This window comes from Neolamprologus brichardi, chromosome 14 (assembly GCF_056152115.1).
Source record: "Neolamprologus brichardi isolate AB-2024 chromosome 14, ASM5615211v1, whole genome shotgun sequence".
Lineage (NCBI taxonomy): Eukaryota > Metazoa > Chordata > Actinopteri > Cichliformes > Cichlidae > Neolamprologus > Neolamprologus brichardi.
The window spans coordinates 32,629,242-32,648,696 of NC_142117.1; the positions used below are offsets into that span (position 1 = coordinate 32,629,242).

General features: G+C 37.7%; 1 protein-coding gene across 6 annotated transcripts in view; it reads right to left on the reverse strand.

Moving 5' to 3' along the window:
- cntn5 (contactin 5) overlaps positions 1 to 19,455 on the reverse strand; it is a 123,901-nt gene that overhangs the window by 48,073 nt on the left and 56,373 nt on the right. For 4 of the 6 annotated variants that reach the window (XM_035910275.2, XM_087851139.1, XM_087851138.1 and 1 more), the window contains exons 4-7: positions 11,626 to 11,749; positions 11,334 to 11,509; positions 3,145 to 3,240; positions 1,159 to 1,182 (exon numbers count right to left, since the gene is read on the reverse strand). In XM_035910275.2, the coding sequence (XP_035766168.2) occupies positions 1,159 to 1,182; positions 3,145 to 3,240; positions 11,334 to 11,509; positions 11,626 to 11,749 (420 nt within the window). The remainder of the gene's footprint in view (positions 1 to 1,158; positions 1,183 to 3,144; positions 3,241 to 11,333; positions 11,510 to 11,625; positions 11,750 to 19,455) is intronic. The other 2 variants (XM_035910276.2, XM_006796652.3) reach the window with 1 other exon arrangement.

Consider the following 19,455-nt stretch of genomic DNA (forward strand, 5'->3'; position numbering starts at 1 on the left):
AGGACAGAGTGATTCCAATAAGCTTGGTCATGTGTATGAACGTGCTTATGAATGTATTCAGAGCCATTAAAAACAGATTTAGCTGGCTTTTATAGCAAACAATTCTGAATGATTATCGATGTAGATGGATCACAATCTTTTTTATATTTCAAACAAAATGCAGTAAGAGCAGAAGATATAAATACCTGACCCATGAAATAAAGTGGTAAGATGTATTGTATTTTAGCCATTTGTACATTATGAATGTGGCAGAAGTGACAGTTTAATGTATGGATAAATGGATAGATGAATATGGTAAATACAGAGCTAAATTGTGACATATTTCCATGTGTTACACATTTATACATAGCCAAGATAAGTATTAAAGTGTGAAACACAATTAAATTCAATCTTTGGAACATTGCATTCCATTGAACATTGAACGTTTGTGCTACAACTCTTCGATCTGGATCCATAATCCATGAAAGAAACAGACAAAGAAAGGATAAGCTTCTTGTCCTCTTGGTAAATAATAAATAACTGATGTTTTAAAGATGCAACATTATTAGTTCACAGATCTTATGACTAAATTCAACACTCAATTTAAGCTCAGTGTTAGTGGACTCCTAAATACTGTATTTTAACAGATTCGTGTCCAAAGTTAGCATCATATGTTGCTATTCTTCCCTGAAGAGGGAAGAATAGGTAAAATAGTGATATTCCAGATTCTGGTCCACAAGTCAAACAGGACCCTGTAAAACTAAAAAGAATAACTTAACACAGAATATCATTGCTGATATAAAAGATAACAGACCTGTCAAAGACGCCTGAGTTTCATTATACTCTTTATATTCTTTATACGCAGCATTTACCCAAAACACACAGAAACTTATCAAAACCATCAAACGGAAGATGATCAACTTTTCATATCTCAGTGACTCATAGCTATTTTTACTCACAAGGCCTTTGCAAAATAAGTGGCATTTTAATGTTTTTGAATCCTCCCACAGCCATTTTAGCCCAAAGATTTGTTAGCACTCCCTCTTCAATGTGAATTTGAACTGTGACACACCAAAGCATTCATCACAGTAGGATATTCTATGGCTGAGGCATCTAAGTCTTTTGAGATCATTTTTCATTTCATGTAAGCAATGCCGAAGAAATAAATCATAATCTTACCTGTATTGTGTTTTTGAGTATAATCTGTAAATATGAAAAAATAAGCATCAAAATAAAGGCTCAACAACATGTTGAGACTGGCCTCTCATATCCCTTTTAAACCTAAACGTTAATATCACAACAAAAAAAGGGGAGATCAAGTACTATTCATTTTTGGCCTGAAGTATATATTTTGTGGATAAATGCAGCCAAACCTACACAGCAATGCTGTACAAGCTTAGAAGCTTAGGTTTATATTTTTAGTTGAGGGAAGTTAAGCTTATAAAATAGAAATCAAGACAACAACATCCAAGCTTGTTCCCTGACAAGCAGTTTGTATCTTACTGTATCATTTAACCACATATATACAAGGAACAGGTACAGGGAACCAGAAATTTCTTAAACAACAAGCTAAGGTCCTTCAATTATTCTGTGTAGCACAAATGTATTTTGTAGATTAAATTTTTAATGGATTTTCTTATTTACTCTTTAAATGCTGATTTTCTGTTAGACTAATAAATTTTAAATCTAATGCGGTTGCCCTGAATTACGCATTTAACGGCTGAGTGATTGTATAATATATTCTGTATTGATCCACTCGGCCCGTATAATGAATATAATGCAAGCAATTCAACACGGGGGACTTAAAGTATGTCATTATGAAACCTGGGTCAATTTTACAGTTTATAGTAGTAAGACTGCAACAAATTTCAAAAGACAGAAAATCACTATTTCCATTATGCTGTCATCATGCTAACATCATCGCCAGTGTTTGATTTCAATCACATGCCAATCAGAGTTCCAAGCATTCAAGAAGAGACCTTGGTCAAAAAATTAAATGCATGTATGTATGAGGGGTTGATTTTCAAATTCCCTGTGAAAAATTCATATTCACACAAACTCCTTGAGCAAGGGCAACATCTGCACTATGACTGATGAAAAACATTAAGGTTGAGAAAACTCTGTACTACACTTACATCTGTCAGTCATTACGCAACATTAATTATTGACTGCGTGTCTTTTAAACCAGCTAATTTGTCACCGACTCTCTGGTTGCTACCATGAGATGCAAAATGGCATCCAGAAATGTGTATGGGTGCTGAAGAGCACTTGGCAAACGTTCCCATGGGTGCAGTGCAGGAGAATGACAGAGCTGATGCAAACAGAAAACCTCATAAGAGCTTATATTTAAGGACAACTATAGAGAGGGATATTAAATATATGGCATTAAAGATGGTGGCTGTGTGAAATAATTGGCCGTGTAACATTTCTTTCTAGTTGTAATGATCCAGTAAATTTAATCTTTCATAATTGGAGTTCTGGCTCTTTGGTCACTGTAACTTGGCACACTAATATGAACAGCATGGATGGATAGACAGGACAGTGAACAGCTATGAAATATAAATAATCAAAATACAATGCATAAAATAAAAATAAACAGTGGGAGCAATAACTTACGGAGCCCCGCAGGGGACATGGGAGAAAAACAAAACTAAGACGGACTTTTGCGAGATCTCGCAAAACTTTTAGTCGCATTCTTCGGAGGCCGCCAGCTCGAAGCTGACCGGGAGGTCGAGGCACGATGTGCCGGGAAAGCGGTTTTCCTCCCGGCTGTAGTAGGTCTTGACCTCCCGTTAGCTTCGAGCTAGTGGGTGTCAGATCTCCGAAAACGTCGGAGCACTTTTGCAAATATGTGATGTCTTGTAAACCGAGCAGGTATCTGACGTGTACACAACTACATTCACGCCTCAAAATATCTTAAAAGTGTATTTTGTGACCCTGAAAAGAGTAATATTACATCTAAGTAGCTGCCGCCATTGTTGGAATTCAACTTTTGCGAGATCCCGAGTTAGTTTTGCGAGATCTCGCAAAACTTTTTAAGAGTCCGTCTTAATTTTTTTTCTCCCATGTCCCCTGCGGGGCTCCGTAATAACTCACACTGGAGTGGTAATAAAAGCAAAAAATTAATTTCTTCTTCTGCCTGTGATTAAAAAACTAAACTCTTACCTGGTGAATGGGGAGGAGGGGTACACATGAGTACCACACCTTGGCCTTCACGCACAGAAACCCCACCCCGGGCCTTTGTACTGAAAGCACCAAGATCTAGAACAGCATGGAAACGAAAGCTTTCAGTGCGAATAAAAACAAATACAGTAAGATATAATGAATTTATACAGAAGCATCATTATTTCTGCTGATAGCCTTTGACTTTATCATTTGATGAGGGAAGTAATTTTGATTCGGTGAGGTAACAATAAAGCTTTTGTTCTCCCCGAGTGATAGTACCTCCACAAAAACACGCTGTACTCAGCAAGAGACAAAGAACAAACAGACAGCTTATGTATTTCTTTTGAAACTACGTACTTTGAACCACTACAGTGGTAAAAATCAACAACAGGAAAATGTTAAAAGCCAGTAAAAACCAGAAAGTTGCATTTTCTTTTCTATTTTACTATTTCAATAAGTTCTAATTTAAATGACATGGAACTTTACAATTATAGAGTTATGTGTCCAAGTGTGTTTTTACCCTGTTGTTACTGTTCATGAGTAGAACAATGGATGTTTCATTCCAGAATTATAGCTTTTTGGAGCATAATGATACCTGCTAACATTTAGCTGAAGCAATGGCAAAGTGTGGAGATCAAGTAACAGACCTCTAACCTGGGGCAGGTGATTAGGTCTTCATGGCCTTCATTCCATAGTCTTTACAATTATGCCTCAGAGTGACTTGTGAAACCGACTTTGTGGCACATTTAATGAAAATTATGGTCCATGCCCTTTAAATATCATGTTTATATATATACACAGCATAGTCAGTGTCTTTAAAAACTGAAAAAAAAAAACCCTCTCACTGGATTACTGAACTTGGTGAAATAACTAAAGGATAGTTCAGGTAGTGACCACATTGAAAGATTAAGAAAAAAACACAAAACAAAAAACATTGGGTATACGGCACGTTTTCATTTAAACACCCAAAAGAATGACCTGCCACACAACACGGATTTGCAAGCACTCAGTCCACACAATCAATTTGCTATGCCCACCATTTCCTGTGCCTAGAAAGAGACAGATCCAGCACTAAATGGACAGTTTATCAGCTCCTGACAGTGAGCAATCTTGGAACAACAACACACAAAATTAAAAATCCTGGAATCCCAATGACTGAAGATAGCTTGTTTTAATGTCTAATGTCTTTTACAAACAACTGTGATTGATTTTTTATCTAAAATTGATTCCAGTCACATTTTACATTCAATTCAGTGTTAGATGGGGACAATTGGCTTGTCCACATTTCAATGTTTTTCGTTGTTGTTGACTTTAGAGATGGGTATTTCTATGATTTTTACAGATAATACTGCCAGTGGGGCAGCACGGTGGCACGGTGGTTAGCACTGTTGCCTCACAGCAAGAAGGTGAGTTCAATTCCACCATCAGGCCGGGGTTTTTCTGTGTGGAGTTTGCATGTTCTCCCCGTGTTTGCGTGGGTTCTCCCCAGGTACTCCGGCTTCCTCCCACAGTCCAAAGACATGCACTTTGTGGGGATAGGTTAATTGAACAATCTAAATTGCCCATAGGTGTGAATGTGAGTGCGAATGATTGTCTGTCTCTGTGTGTTAGCCCTGCGACAGACTGGCGACCTGTCCAGGGTGTACCCCGCCTCTCACCCTATGACAGCTGGGATATGCTCCAGCGCCCCCCGCGACCCTGAAAAGGATAAGCGGAAGCAAATGGATGGATGGAATACTGCGAGTACCTACTTACAATTCGGATGATTTACCAACTGCTTATTGATTCCTGTATTTTCTTTTCTTGGGGTTTTAGAATTAATGCAACTGTTTTATTTTCTCTGCGCCTAAATAAAATTTGCTAAAAGAAGAAAAAGAAAAAAGTTTGCACATTTGCACATGCTTCACAGTTATGACTTTGATGTCACTGTTGTGCAATGTGCTCATGTCAGAAAACATGCCAGCACTGATAAAAGGAAAAAGCAGGAGTGATACAGTTCCGATAGATTGGAACAGGTCCTGAACCGGAACCAATTTCTGATTCCCATCCTTAGCTGTCTTGCCATTTTTTCCTGTTTTAATTGTCTTGGACAGCTATCCTAGAGATACTCTGTCATAACACCTTGGCCCATTTGGAAACAGCATGCCACCAGAGCACGAATGGGATTGTCTCTGCGCTCCCTATTGATTCACCCGCAGCTGTCACCACCCTGTCTTCTGTTGTCAGCGTAGCTTTGTTCTACCTCTTTTCCCTTTTTTGTTCCAACATAACTCATGCATTATCTTTGATCAATGTCTTTAATTAGTAAGCAAACAATGAGGAAGCTACATTGATTTTTTCTATCTAGTGATAAAATAGGATAAAATATGAAATGACTGAGTGAGTAATTGGTGAGTAAATAACACAGACACGAGTACAGCCACAGTAATTACAGACCTACAACGTGACTGCGGGAGTTGGCAGCAACCAGATGTGGATATGAGCGTTTCAGTAGATATTAAATTCTGCCAGGCTACATGTTGTGGAGAGAAGAGTTTTCTTGGGCAGCTTGCCTAAATTTGTCAATAATGAATGAAATTCCAGACCTTATGTATTTCTATCTTGTTGCTTTATAAAACTTCTATAACAATTTAGTATGTAATACAGTATATTTACTTTAAGGGCCTACACTTGCTATGATGTGTGTCTGAAACACACGGTAAAGGTAGACAATTCCTGGGAAACGACTCCAGGCACACAGGAAATTCAACATTTTACAGGAAGAAGCAACACAAGGGGGATATCAGGTAAGTACTTACATACTATAAATCTGAAGTACTATTTGATTAACAAGTGCAAAGAGCTATATAGACAGAATGATCACTTAACATACAGGACAAATTAAGACCAAGTGGGTGCTTCAGTCATTAAATATGGTATGAAACCAGAAGAAAATGCTTTAAATGAAACCCCTATAACGTCCTTTTACAAGCTAAAGCTATGTACCCGAGTTAATATTAATGACCTTTTCAATAATGTAAAAAACAACATGGCCATTAAAGCTTCCAGAAAAATTACAAGTCGACATATGTCCATATAAATGTTTAAAATCCAAGTCAGTGAGGAAATCTGCAGCAAGCAAAGGAACAGGTGCTTAATGTAAATCCGTTGTTCCAAGGTCAGTATGAATTCAATCAATGAGCATTACACCTGATAATGTAGAACATATCAGAGTGTGGTGTGTGTGGCTCTTCCAGTGCTTGATTTAAAGCATCCTGATAATTTCATTACTACTGTACAGCTTGGAGTGACTTGAGCCTCGGCCAGCCTCACGTCCGCAAAGAGAGAGAGGGGGAGAAGGACTCTTCGGAGAGAAAGATCAGACGCCTCCTTTCTGCCTGCTGCCTTCAAAGTCACGGCTGAAAAGCAGCCCAAGTGTGAGTTCAGTAGCTCAGAATTTCAAAACAAAGAGAAAAAAAGCATCCCACTGAAACATCTTTCGAACAGAGTACACGACCAGTGGATAGAATATATAGAGCTTTGACTCAACCTTTCCCCATGCACTCTGCCTTGTCCACTCTTTACTCTCTCATGACTCAGTGAAGCAGGGCTGTGATCAGTATGGCCGCTATCTATAGCGAGATAAATGAATACAGTGCATTGACATAGAGCCACCACAATAAATGAGGGACACTGACAGCCTACTCAAATTGATTCAGTCCAATAAGTTAAATATGTACTTATTTAAAATAAATTTAAACGAATAATAATATTAATTATTATTACTATTATTATTATTACTATTATATAACATAACCAGAGATGCAATAGCTCATCTGACTCACTATCCATTACAATTCACACATTACTGTAATGTGTGAAATAGAGAACAAAAGTTTCCTGAGTCATATAAAGTAGCAAAAACATTTAGGTGAACTGACACACACACAAGGGCTGTGAATGTTTATTATGATGATATTATGATGAGGCTTTCAAGATGTTCTCTGATAGTACTTATTAAGTTTTTGTGCAAAACAATATCAAGCCCATTAACCTTTAGTATGAATCAAACTCAACCTGCTGCAGGTACTATATAGAAGTTTGAGGCAGGTGCACCTTTCAGACCAGGTGCAGGACTTTAGTATTTACACCGCTGTGCTTGAAATTCTACAATCTAACTGGGGTAATCATGTTCCAATCTAAAGTCAAAATTACAAGAAGCCAGGTTTTCTATATGCTGTTTAATATGCGTGTAATGCATTCCACAAGTCACATAGCTTGAACACTGATTTCTAGTTCAATAAAGCATCAATTACTCCATTAAAATGTTCAGTTTACATGGAAAAGAAGTATCCATATGAATCTGAACCAGGTAAAGCAATCAACCACTGTGCTACTGCATAAAAATGTGCAGTGCTAACATGAAAAGGGAAGGAAAAGTTGAGCTTCATGCTGAGTGATAAATACCCACCATTTGATATGCTGAAAGAGCGAAGGAAGGTTCTGCATTTAAATGTGTGCTGCAGGGCACCTTTCTTTGTTTCTGTGGCTAGCCTTTTGAAGGGCTGCACTTTAAAGAAATGTAGCCTACTGCACATTCACGCTGCTGAATATTTGTACTGCACGAAGCAAAAGAAACAGTCACACAGATGTGTTATTTTACATGGTAGAAAAAAAACCCTAGAATGAATCTAGTGAAGAGAAGAAATGATTGGACTACTATTTCTGCTTATGGTTTAGCCAAGGCAGCTTCAGTCACAGAAATCCCATGTTAAATATCATTATTAAGGAAACAACAAGGCAGCTTGTACACAATAGTACACAATCTTTGAAATGTTCTCTTATTAGAGCTTATGTTTTTAATCACATCACAACAAAACATATGAATTTATCAGTACTGCTCTTGAGAAATATTTTGTTTTCTGTGCATACAGATGTTTTACTGCTCCCAGGTATAACAGTTTAGCATAATGAACTATGTGTAAGGATTGTATCAAACAGCAATACCTGCAGTGTGTTCTTTATATCAGCAACACCTTGGAAGGAAACTATTGCATGAAAATTATGTGATTAAAAAAAAATTGAGTTGAATAAAACTAATATACACACAAACACACACACACACACACACACGTATATATATATATATATATATATATATATATATCCCAACTATAAGTGAATTCCAGTGATATACCTTGTACTCCGTGTAGTCCCTGTGTGGTGACTCCTTCCACATTACTTCCTGTCTTGTCTGTAACAACATGATGCTAGCTGAGCTGCCTGTTATTGAAACTAGAAAATCCAATTTTGTGGAAAGGTGGTTTGGATGACGTTGATGTGTGACAGTTGGCCATCATCTCACCTGACACACCTGCCAATCAACACAACATATCCCTAACCTCACTATCTGCTCAACCCACATGCTTTTTAAGATGATTACCAAAGCAAAATGTACACACTTGAAGAACTGTAACAGTAAACACAGAGTGACCAAAATATGATCCACAACCCCAGTTCCAAAAAAAGTTGGAATGCTATGTGAATAAAAAAAGGAATGATTTGCAAATCTCACAAACCCTTATTTGCTTCTAAACAAATCATATGCTCTGGAGGTTGCCCAACAAATGCAATGACTATAGAGGATGAAGTTCATGTTTACCTTTTAAATTTTCACTCACATGTATCTATTCTTATACCCATTGCCTCGGATATGAGAACTACTTTGAGATAGTCAACAGCATTAGCTATCAGGGTCCTCCACTGTGAAACCTAATGCCGGGCTCACACTGTGCGATTTTTGGCCCATTTTGAGCAGATTTTTGAGTCGTGCGACCGTTTTGGCGATCGGCCCGATTTTGGCCTTCATCGTACGTCGTGCATCGTGTAGTATACGTGGGGTAACGAGAAGCGATTAACACCTCACGACCAGCTCCCCATCATCAATCGATTGGTCGTGAGGATTTCAAACCTGTTTGAAATCCTCACGACCGTCGTGAGGGTGTCAGCGCAGCTGCTCACACTGCGCACGCGCAAACACAAACGTCAGCGAAAAAGACAGTGCAGCGTGTGATCTGCAGTGTTGCCAACTTAGCGACTTTGTCGCTATATTTAGCGAGTTTTCAGACCCCCTAGCGACTTTTTTTCTAAAAAAAAAAAAAAAGCCGCTAAAAAAAGACGTGAAAGCGCATATCGCTTTTACTCTCAACAAGCAGCGGGTGCTGTAACGCAGTCAGTTCTTCTTTTACTCTTTTACTCTTATGCTGTTTTGTGGATCACAAGCTTTAAAACTACTTATAAACACACACACACAAAGTAACTCCACCAGAGTGCCTATTTCGGGTCACTTTTGCCGGTCCAAGCCCGGGTAAAGGAGCAGGGTTGGAATTGTGACATTAAAAAAACAATAATTGCTAAAATAAATTTAATTTGTAGTTCTAAATAAATTCTAAATGCATTTAGGATGTTTTTTACTCACTTTATGTCTCTTCCACGATGTTATTTCTCTCTCCAACAACATAGATTACAATTACATTAGCATGACCAATTATGCAAATTAGGTGATGACGTCATTTAGCGACTTCTAGCGACTTTTAGGACAACCAATAGCGATTTTCCCTACTGAGGAGTTGGCAACACTGGTGATCTGGACACAAGCGACGGAGGCACTTGTAGAACTTTGGAAAGCTCATCCGAGCCTTTTCGATGTGGCCTCACAAAATTATCACGACTACAACAACCGTGAAAATAGTTGGATAGACATTGATGCTGAATCACAGCTGCCTGATCAATGTTTTTCATTAGCAATTTAGCAAAGTTGATGGCGGTGGTGCGTGTCTGTGTGAGTGAAAGACAGAGAGGGAGAGCGAGCGACAGAATTTCTGTTATAACCTTCATTTTATGGACGCACAGTGTGAGCACTCGGGTCGCATCAGAGCATCGGGTCGTGTAGTGTGAGACCCTGCATCGTGACCTACGAACTTCTAACCCCTGCGAGTCAATCGTACAGTTTGAGCAGGAGCTGAATCGCGCGACTGAAAAAAATCGCAGTGTGAGCCCGGCATAAGGGAGTTCACAAAGGAAACACCTTCTATACATGTTTGCCATGTTCACCATCTTTATGCTTTGGGCTTAGACTAATAAATACACTAGGTGCTTAAATGGGATAATAACAGCATAACAGTAAAATAATGCTAATTTTAGGTATAGATAATGCAACCTGATAAATTGGTTGTAGATTAGTTTGGGTTTTTTTAGAAGTAAAAAAACTCAAGCATAAATTTGTACATGACCCTTAAGTTTAAAAAGGAGGAGAAAAAGATCTGGATCTCTTTGAGAACACAGATGAGGGTACATGTTGAAGTACATCTTGCGTTCCTCACAAACAGGCACAACTTTTTTGAAGCCTGTGCTTTACCATCTGGGCATTCCAGCCTGCCAAGCAATCTGCCTTACACTTAAATTAGGACTGGTCCTCTTTTGATTTTTATTCACTTGGATCATATTGATATATATGAAACTTTGTGAATGAATGCAACCAAAAGTAAAGAAAGCACTTGGTTCTCTGGGCGTCAAGAAATGCTGTGCTTTTATAGAGAAGTTCATCCATTTTGCCTGCTACACAGCTGCAGGCCAATCTAGTGATGCCTCTTAAGTAATTCTGTAGGAACTCTAAAGCGACATAACACTGGATGAGATTGTGTACCTTTCTTTCTAGCAACAACTCAGTGACTGAGAATGGTAAACTACTGGTAAGAGTATTATAGTCATTGTCCCTGAGGAAACTGTAGAGCACCCCAACAATGCATTTTGACTAAAGCATAGTGTCCCTGGTGATTCCATGTGTGCTGTTACCTTGCCCTCTGATATTTATTATACTGTGGGAAGAAACGTGCAGTTTGGTCTCATTTAACACTTGCACTCGAGTGCGTATACCCCTTTAGCAGTATCAGATGGAGCTTGTGGGAACTATATGCAGCAACAAAACAAAACAAAGCATAGTGTTTATATATCCCTAGAACCAAACAGGGCTATTTTGACTCAGAGAGACAAAAGGGCTTAAAGCTAAGTATTTGCTTCATAGAAGTTCTTAGTCTGACAAAAATAAAATGCACTTTCCATTTGTTTTAATCAATACTGACTTACAGTGCGGTTATCTAAACTTTACTAGGTAGAAAGTTGGTGTAATAAAGCAGAGAAATCATACTCACATGCAAACTGTAGTAAAGCATCTCGACTGAGGACAATCCCAATGCTGTTCTCTGCTTTGCACTGGTACTTTCCATAGTCAGTGATCTCACTTGCATTGGAAATAATTAAGTTTCCGTCGATGAATGTGTAGCGGTAATCTGCCTCTGAATCTACCTGCGTCCCATTGATGTACCAACTGAAAAACATAAGAGGAACAAGGTTTTTGTTATATTTGTGATGAATGACCAGCTAATTTAGTTAAAGTTAAAGCTGAAATTTCAATCAGCACACACAGACAAACAAATGCCACACCTGTATGTGGGTGGTGGATTCCCCCGTGCCTCACAGTGCATCGCCACTTTCTTTTCATCAGAATCCAAAGGAAAAATAACATCATCTGGCTCCTGGATAAAAACAGGCCCAAACTCTTCACTTTCTACAACAAAAGAAGAGATGGAGAAAAGATGATTATAATTATCATAACAGAGTGCCAAGGGGCTTTCTATGAACTCTGGAATTTGATTTGTGCATGAAACAGTAGGACATTTGCAATTTTTCACAACATTAAAACCACCTGCTTAATATTTTGTGTATCACTTTTATTCTGTAAAAACAGCTCTGACAAGTCAGGGCAAGGACATGACAAGTCTGGGGTGCAGTGTGGGGTTTGGGGACTTTAGGTTACAAGATGGGGCGCTGTGGATTGGACTTGCTTTGGTGCATTTTTGACGGTCACCAAGATTGGGAGCTTGGAGGCTAGGTTGATGGACTCCTTGTTGTGATTCTTAAGCCATCAGGTTACACTTTCCTGCTGAGGAAGGTTGCTGCCATTGGTTAGTCCATGTCAAAGTAACAGCTAGATATATGTGAGGACCTGAGGGAAGATCACTGCACTATGGACAAAATATTCCCTTCACTTGTCTGTTTTTTATTATTGTGGCTAATTAATGCATTCCACATTGAGCGATATATTTTATAACTAATCTGTTAGTTCTAACATTACAAAGAACTGAGTAATCCTCAAAATGGCACTCTAAACTGAATTTTGAGCAGCTTTTGAAGTTAGAAGTGATCCTTTCCTCAGGGTAATCTTTTAGGTTTCTTATGTTAAAAATGAATGATGATATAAGTTAAACCTTTAAGATTATCCATTAAGCTTTTATCCCATTTCTTTTAGACGTTTTTGGACACACTGCTGTTTGACTAAATGGGCGAGTGATTAACGAAAGACAAGTGATGGTCCTGGCTTTGGTATTTACTAAAGTATTTTTGTTGCCCTGGCTTGGGAGTGCAAAGCAAGGAGTGTACATCTTCTATCTCTTTGGGCTTTGCACTTGATATCCAAGCACATACAGTTTGCTAAAAAAATGGTAAACAACCATGTTAGGGGACTGATAACAGTACGATATTGTTATCCATCTTCTCTTCTTACAGATTTGTTTCTGTCCTTTTACAGAATAATTTAAAGATGCTACCACTGAGCAGAAAACAGGCATTTTTTTTTATTTGTTGGAGGGAATATTATAACACAAGCATTATTTTTTCTGTCAATCTTTCTGCTTGTGTTTACCTTCTTTGCTATGATGGATACCAGGCCTCTATTTCTTTCTTTCTTTTTTAAAATAACACACTCGGCAAGCACAAGAATACATTAAAAAAAAAAAAAAACAACAACAACAACACACACACACACACTAAAAGGACCTTATCTGATATTCAGCAAAATTATTTATTGTATGTAACTCTAATATAAGTGCTTTAATATGGTATTAATCAATTGCTATTTACAAACAAATGTAATAAGACAGACCATTGTGTTTAAATGGGAACACAAGCTCATTTCAAATACGCTGTATTGAAAATAGTATTTGCTTGTCTGCCTTAATATGCATATGAACTTGAGTGACATCCCGTTATTAATCCACATTGTTTAATATCAGCCCGCCCTTTGCAGCTATAACAGCTTCAAGTCTTCTAGGAAGAAGACTTGAAGCTGGAACAATGGGAATTCTGACTATTGTTCCACAGTTCATTTTATATTCAGTTAATTTTTTATTGACATCAGTTATCTTGTATCTTTATTTCTTACACCAAATTAATAATTGTCTAATATTTTCATGTGTGTGCGGGTGCACGGGTATGTTGGTATGGGTATATATATATTTTTAGGTTGTGTATCCTTTGAGGTGTTAATGGGGTTATTGAAAATGTGTATATACGTATGTATGGATAGATAGAAATATATATGTATATATATATTTTTTTAAAAAAAGAATAATAATAAAAAAAAAAATACACATGACATATAATGTAATTGCAAAGAGGTATTTCTGTAGCCTATAGATTACTAGATAGTGGAAAAGGGGTGGGATTAAATAAGCTTATGCTTCTTCCTGCTCCTTTTTGAACATGAAAGTTATTTGTAGTTGTGGTTGCTCGTTTTCTTTTTGTTTTGCTTTGTTTATTTGTCTCTTTTAATTCTATGTTGTTGTACTTTTTTTAACATGTTCAAAATAAAGATTCAATCAAATCAAATCAAATCAAAATAACTGCACATTGTTTGTGTGACTACTCTGTCACTTTTGTGACCTCAAGTTAAAAATCTATCTTAGATCATTATTTTAGCCTCTGTTTATTAGTAAGCAGTAGGTAAATGAACTATTAAACTTATAAATGCATACTGCGCACTAGAAAATTACCAGCCACGCATCACCACATCACTGAATTCCTAACTCATAGGATATCCCAAAAGCAAAGAAATATGACATTTTGAACACTTTTGATCTTTCATTTTAAGGCACAGAGCACAACTGTCATCAAATACATGTGCGCAGTTCAAAGGGAAAACTGTCATACTTTTGTTCTTTTAGTTGAAAGCATGGAGCATACATGGGGGACACATGGGTTGTTAGGAGTCCAGAGGTACCTACAGTGTGACCTCATTAAACAGATTTTAATGAAAGAGCTAAGATGAAACTGTCAACCAATTTGCTATACCAATATATACAAGACACGATTGTTTTACAACAGTACAGAGAAAACTTTAGTTGCAAATGCCACTGAACTACAGGTTACAAAAAACGTACCCAGACATCAATGTTTTTTGGAGGTTTCAATGTCCTTCTAGCACTGACACAGTAATGTGTCAATAATCACATCAGAGGATGTGTCGGACAAGGAAAACTAAATTGTTATGACACATATAAGTTGATTTACTTCGACTGAAGGGTTCTTTGGTGCATAGATTTTAAAATCCATTTACAAAACACCCAGTTTGTTACCTATTGAGCGGCAGACTGCAAAATGAGCATCTAACAAAAAGGCAACATTTGAGTTTGGGGTGCAGGCCAAACAAAACTGTGCAGGCGTCCTTGCAGCCTTCTTGCCAGCAAGCAGGACAGGGCACATGGGTACATCCTCTCTCCATGTGCCAGTCTTCTGCTTTTCTCTGAACAGATTGCAACTCCTCCCTCCCACAAAATGGGACCTGCTAAGGAGGGGTTACACATTCTGCCATGAGCATCCACCTTTTGGCGACAAGCATGGTGCTGGAGAAAATAGTCTCACTCCTGAGGAAGGGAGCAATAATGATGGGCCTTCAGAGGGCCGTCTCCTCTAGTGTTCGGTGTATTGTATAGTATTAAAGTATACGAATTGATCGTTTTTACGCCCAAAAAATATTTTTCAGTTTTTCTATACTGGTGCACATCCCTAAAAAAAATCACCTCAAAGATTGTAGAATAATTAATTATTATCAAACAGAGCTTCTCAAGTCAGCCGGGGAAAAAGCCTGCCTTTTTAAAAAAAAAAGAAATATATAATAGACAGAAGCGAAATGTCAGTAATTTCTTTATTTATTTCAGTATCATTCAGCCCTGGAGTTTTCTGCTTGACAGTCCCTGTTGCAGTTGCGTTGTTTCTTCCGAGTGCTCTTTGTTTCATTCGGCTGGTAACAGAAAAGTGATGCACCTTGTACGGTAGGCTTCCTAGTTGCATTACACATCAGATTTACAGACATTGCAAAAGACAGTTGAATCTTGTGTTCTTCAAAAGAATTGTTTTTCTGTGAGATGATGAACTTAGGGATATTCTAAGCTCTGTAAACAGAGCTTCTTTGACGTTTGCATGTGACACAGGAGAATATAGTAGCTGAAAAAAATATATATATTTATATATATAAAAGTCATGCATGCTGCTGTTTAAATCAGTAGTTTAAGCAGCAGCATGCCCTCTTCAGAGACTAACACATACCTTCCCTACCTTTCATTGACATTAAAAAACTCAAAGCTAAGCATGATAATATCAGCTATTTTTGTTAACTTCATAATCATTGAACTTCCAACATGCAGTGGCTCCACACACTGCCAATGGTACAGCCAGCTTAACAACCAACTGGTTAACAGACATAATTGCACTGAGCCTTTTGCTTTTGTTGGCCTTAGGGAAGGTTTTTATACTATATTTTGCAATACTGTTTATTTATGTGATACTTTTGAATTGGTTTAGGAGAGAAAAGAGAAACAAATAACAGAAGTAACTCTGCTTTATTTTGTCATAAATTTTTTTTTTTTTTTTTCTGATAACACTAACAGTTTCAGAATCTATCAGAACATTCAGTTAATGGCAACTTTACTGGTGTAAAATGTAATTTTTATAATTTAGTTAACTTACATAACAATCCTCAATTGAATTCTCTACTACTGAACTGAAATTCTTGCAGCACCCAGTTTGGATGTGAGCCACTTTCTCAAGATTGTTTTTTACAGTCTCCACGTTTTGGCTCTGACATCCAAAATATTTGTCACATTTGTGGCCACAACTGTAACCATAGATTCAGTTCAGTTAACCGTTGTCATTAAAAGCAGAGCATCATCGTGTGTGAGAGTTTTAGAGATAACATTCGGAAGATAAACATGGCAATAACAATCAGAGAATTATCCCCAGAACCCATTTTAATACACGGTTAGGGCATTCATCGCTAGCTGACACTGCATTTGATCTGGTACATAATGTCAGCAATGCAACAATACGAGTGACTCAATCTTGAGTATTTGCCGCTATTTAGAAATGATCCAATGACAAAACGAGAATCATGTTGTTTTTTCTTCCCGTGCTGTATATAATCTCTTTCATACTGTCAGCAATTCATTGTTCTACAGGGAAATAAATAGCTTTTGAAGTAATATCCTCATCACTGGAGGAAAATGAATCAATATTAAGTTGCAAACCTTACAGTGCATATAAAGCAACTGATGTCAGTCCTTGCAGTGTTACTAGTTCTAAAAATAAAAGAAGCCCATCGGGTCTTTACATTTTCTGCATCTTATTTACACGGCTCTCTGTCTGCACATTCAGACATAAAGTCGGCAATATTAGTGTGCTGCACCTGTCCCGCTTAGTTTAGGGAATGGGCCACTGAAAATTATTAAAATATTTGTATTTCAAACACAATCAAGTTTCAGGTGAGTCCATGTCATAACAAATAATATATGTTGCTAAAAGGTGCAGGAAATGCCAGAACTGACTTCTTATCATTTAATCCTAATATACATTCACATGGAATTTATATGATATTTATATTTATATTGATATATTGCAGGAACAGAAAAACATAGGGACAGACAAGCTAAAAAACTTAATTAAACTCAGGAAGTGATATTAGATAATATCGAGCTGAGCAGCACCCATTTTTATTTTGATGTCAATCAGCATACACATATGTGGACCTAATTCATCAGTCTAAATCATATTATTATAAGAATGATATATTATTACATCTGATAATAATATAGAATATATAATAACATCCAGCAGCATTGAATATTTGAATTCAGTTTCATCCCCTTAAGTGAGAGAAATATGTTTAACAAGGAAGAGAATTCCTACAGTGTTCAATCAGTGAGGATGTAAGCACCTTCAGATTAAAGCAGAAAATTAACACTTAAGCTTCAGACTTAGTGTTTAATTTTAAATCCAGTGTGCTGGAGCCTAGACAATAAATGACTATCACTGTCTTTCTTGGCAACACTGTAATTCTGGTACACAGTATATTATTTACAATGCATTATTGTGCAGACAGCCACAGGAAAAATTAATATGCATTCTGTTTGCGCTCAAATGCAAAAACATAATATGGATTTAACTGACTTTACTATGGGTACGGAGGGGCAGTGCTATGTACAGTCGCCTCAGGGTTTGAACCACTGAATGACTGGCACTTTTCTGTATGGTGTTTGAATGTTCTTTTGGTGATTGTTTGGGTTTTTTCCAAGCGTTCCAGTTTCCTCCCACAGTCTAAGGCATGACTGTTAACAGTCTGAGACTGAACTCTATCCTCCTACAACATTCTAAATTGGTTTTAGGTCTACATGTGAGCACGAGTGGCTGTCAGTCTCATGGCTATCTCTTTGTTAACCCTGTGATGCACTAGCAACTTATCCAGGAGTTTGTCTTTGGAGTGTGACAAGAAGCCAGAGTACTCTGATGGAGTACACAAGCACAGGGAGAACATCCACAGAGAAATCCACCAGGACAGATTACAAAAAGAATGATTGAATCATTGATTGATAGACTGATAGAAAGAGCTAGAGTGGTCAGTTGGTGTCTGCTCCAAAGATCTGGACAGGGTAACTTCAAGCTAATGTTCTGCAAAACCCAGGTTGCCGCATTATTTTAGTGTGTCCTAGTACCCTCTCCAAATTCAAGGCCAAGTTCCATATAATATGGGATGTCAGAGACAGGGTACACTGGCAGCTGGTGGATTTTGGTGGATGCAGTGTGATGGTGTTGGGCAGCATATCCCTCAATGGCAACGTTTGTCAGCCATTGGAGCCAATGAGAGATCAACTTGAGAATCTGCAACAAGTGGCAATCCCATATCTCCACAGTCTGAGACTGAACTCTATCCTCCAACATGGCAACACTCGTCCTCACAGAGCAGGGTTTATCAGGGACTCCCTCCAGACTCCCTTGTGAGTGTAGAGGTTGGAATGGCCTGCCTACAGTGCTGATCTTAACCCTACTGAACACTTGTGGGATCAGCTTTCGCATGCTGTTTATGTCAGAAAGACACAACCACACTGGCTGACTTGCTGCAAATGCTGGATGAAGAATGAGATGCCATCCCACAGCAGTGTGGTACTATGCTGGTCACTAGCATGAGGATGAAAGGCCAGGCTTTTGCAGCTGTGCATGGTTGTTCCAGATGCTACCGAGATCCCTGTTTGTTAAATTAATACATTTGTTGAATGTCAATTTGTCTAAAGTTTTTCATGGGTGCAACCCACATACTCAATTAAGGAGAAATAAACAGGCCCCAGACTTCCCTCAATTTTCAAGGCTTCTGGAAAAGAATCTGCGCTTCAAGGACAATTTTTTCCTCAATTATTTGACACAATTTAATTAAATTTATATTAAAAAAAAGCCTGACAACCTGAGTAAATACAAAATTCTGTTCTGACAACATAGTATTTTATTCTGTTGTATAAAGTATTTTTATTCTATTGTATATAGTATCTTATTCTTATTCTCTTATCTTATTCAAACGTTTTTTCTTAATTTTTGCTACTGTAACTTTGTACTCTCCACTTTCTGCTGTAACAAATTTCCCACATGTGGGACTAATAAAAGTTAGCTTATCTTTTAATTGCTGATTTAACTTATTAAGGGAAAAAAGTAACTACCCTGCTTGTTAAATAATTAATTAACTGTGATTAAATACTTTTTAAATGCATTTATTTTTATTTAGCGGCAGCATGGTGATGCTGTTAACACTGTTGTCTCACAGGAAGAATGTCCTGTGTCCGAATCCACCATCTGGCTGGAGCCTTTCAGTGTGTTTGTATGTTCTCCCTGTGTCTGTGTGGGTTCCCTCTGAGGCTTCTAGTCACACTCCAAAGACAGCCTCCTGGATAGGTTGCTAGTGCATCACAGGTTTAACAAAGAAACAGACATGAGACAGATGGCCACTCGTGCTCACATTTTCACCTACAGCCAATTTAGGAATCCCAATTAACTTAACAGCCAAATGCTTGATTGCAGGTTTGCTGCCAATGGTGGCACAACCAGTTATTAGGTTTAGGGGGCAATGACTTTTGCCAGGTAGATTTGGATAGCTTTTTTTTTCTTAATAAAAGGTATTTT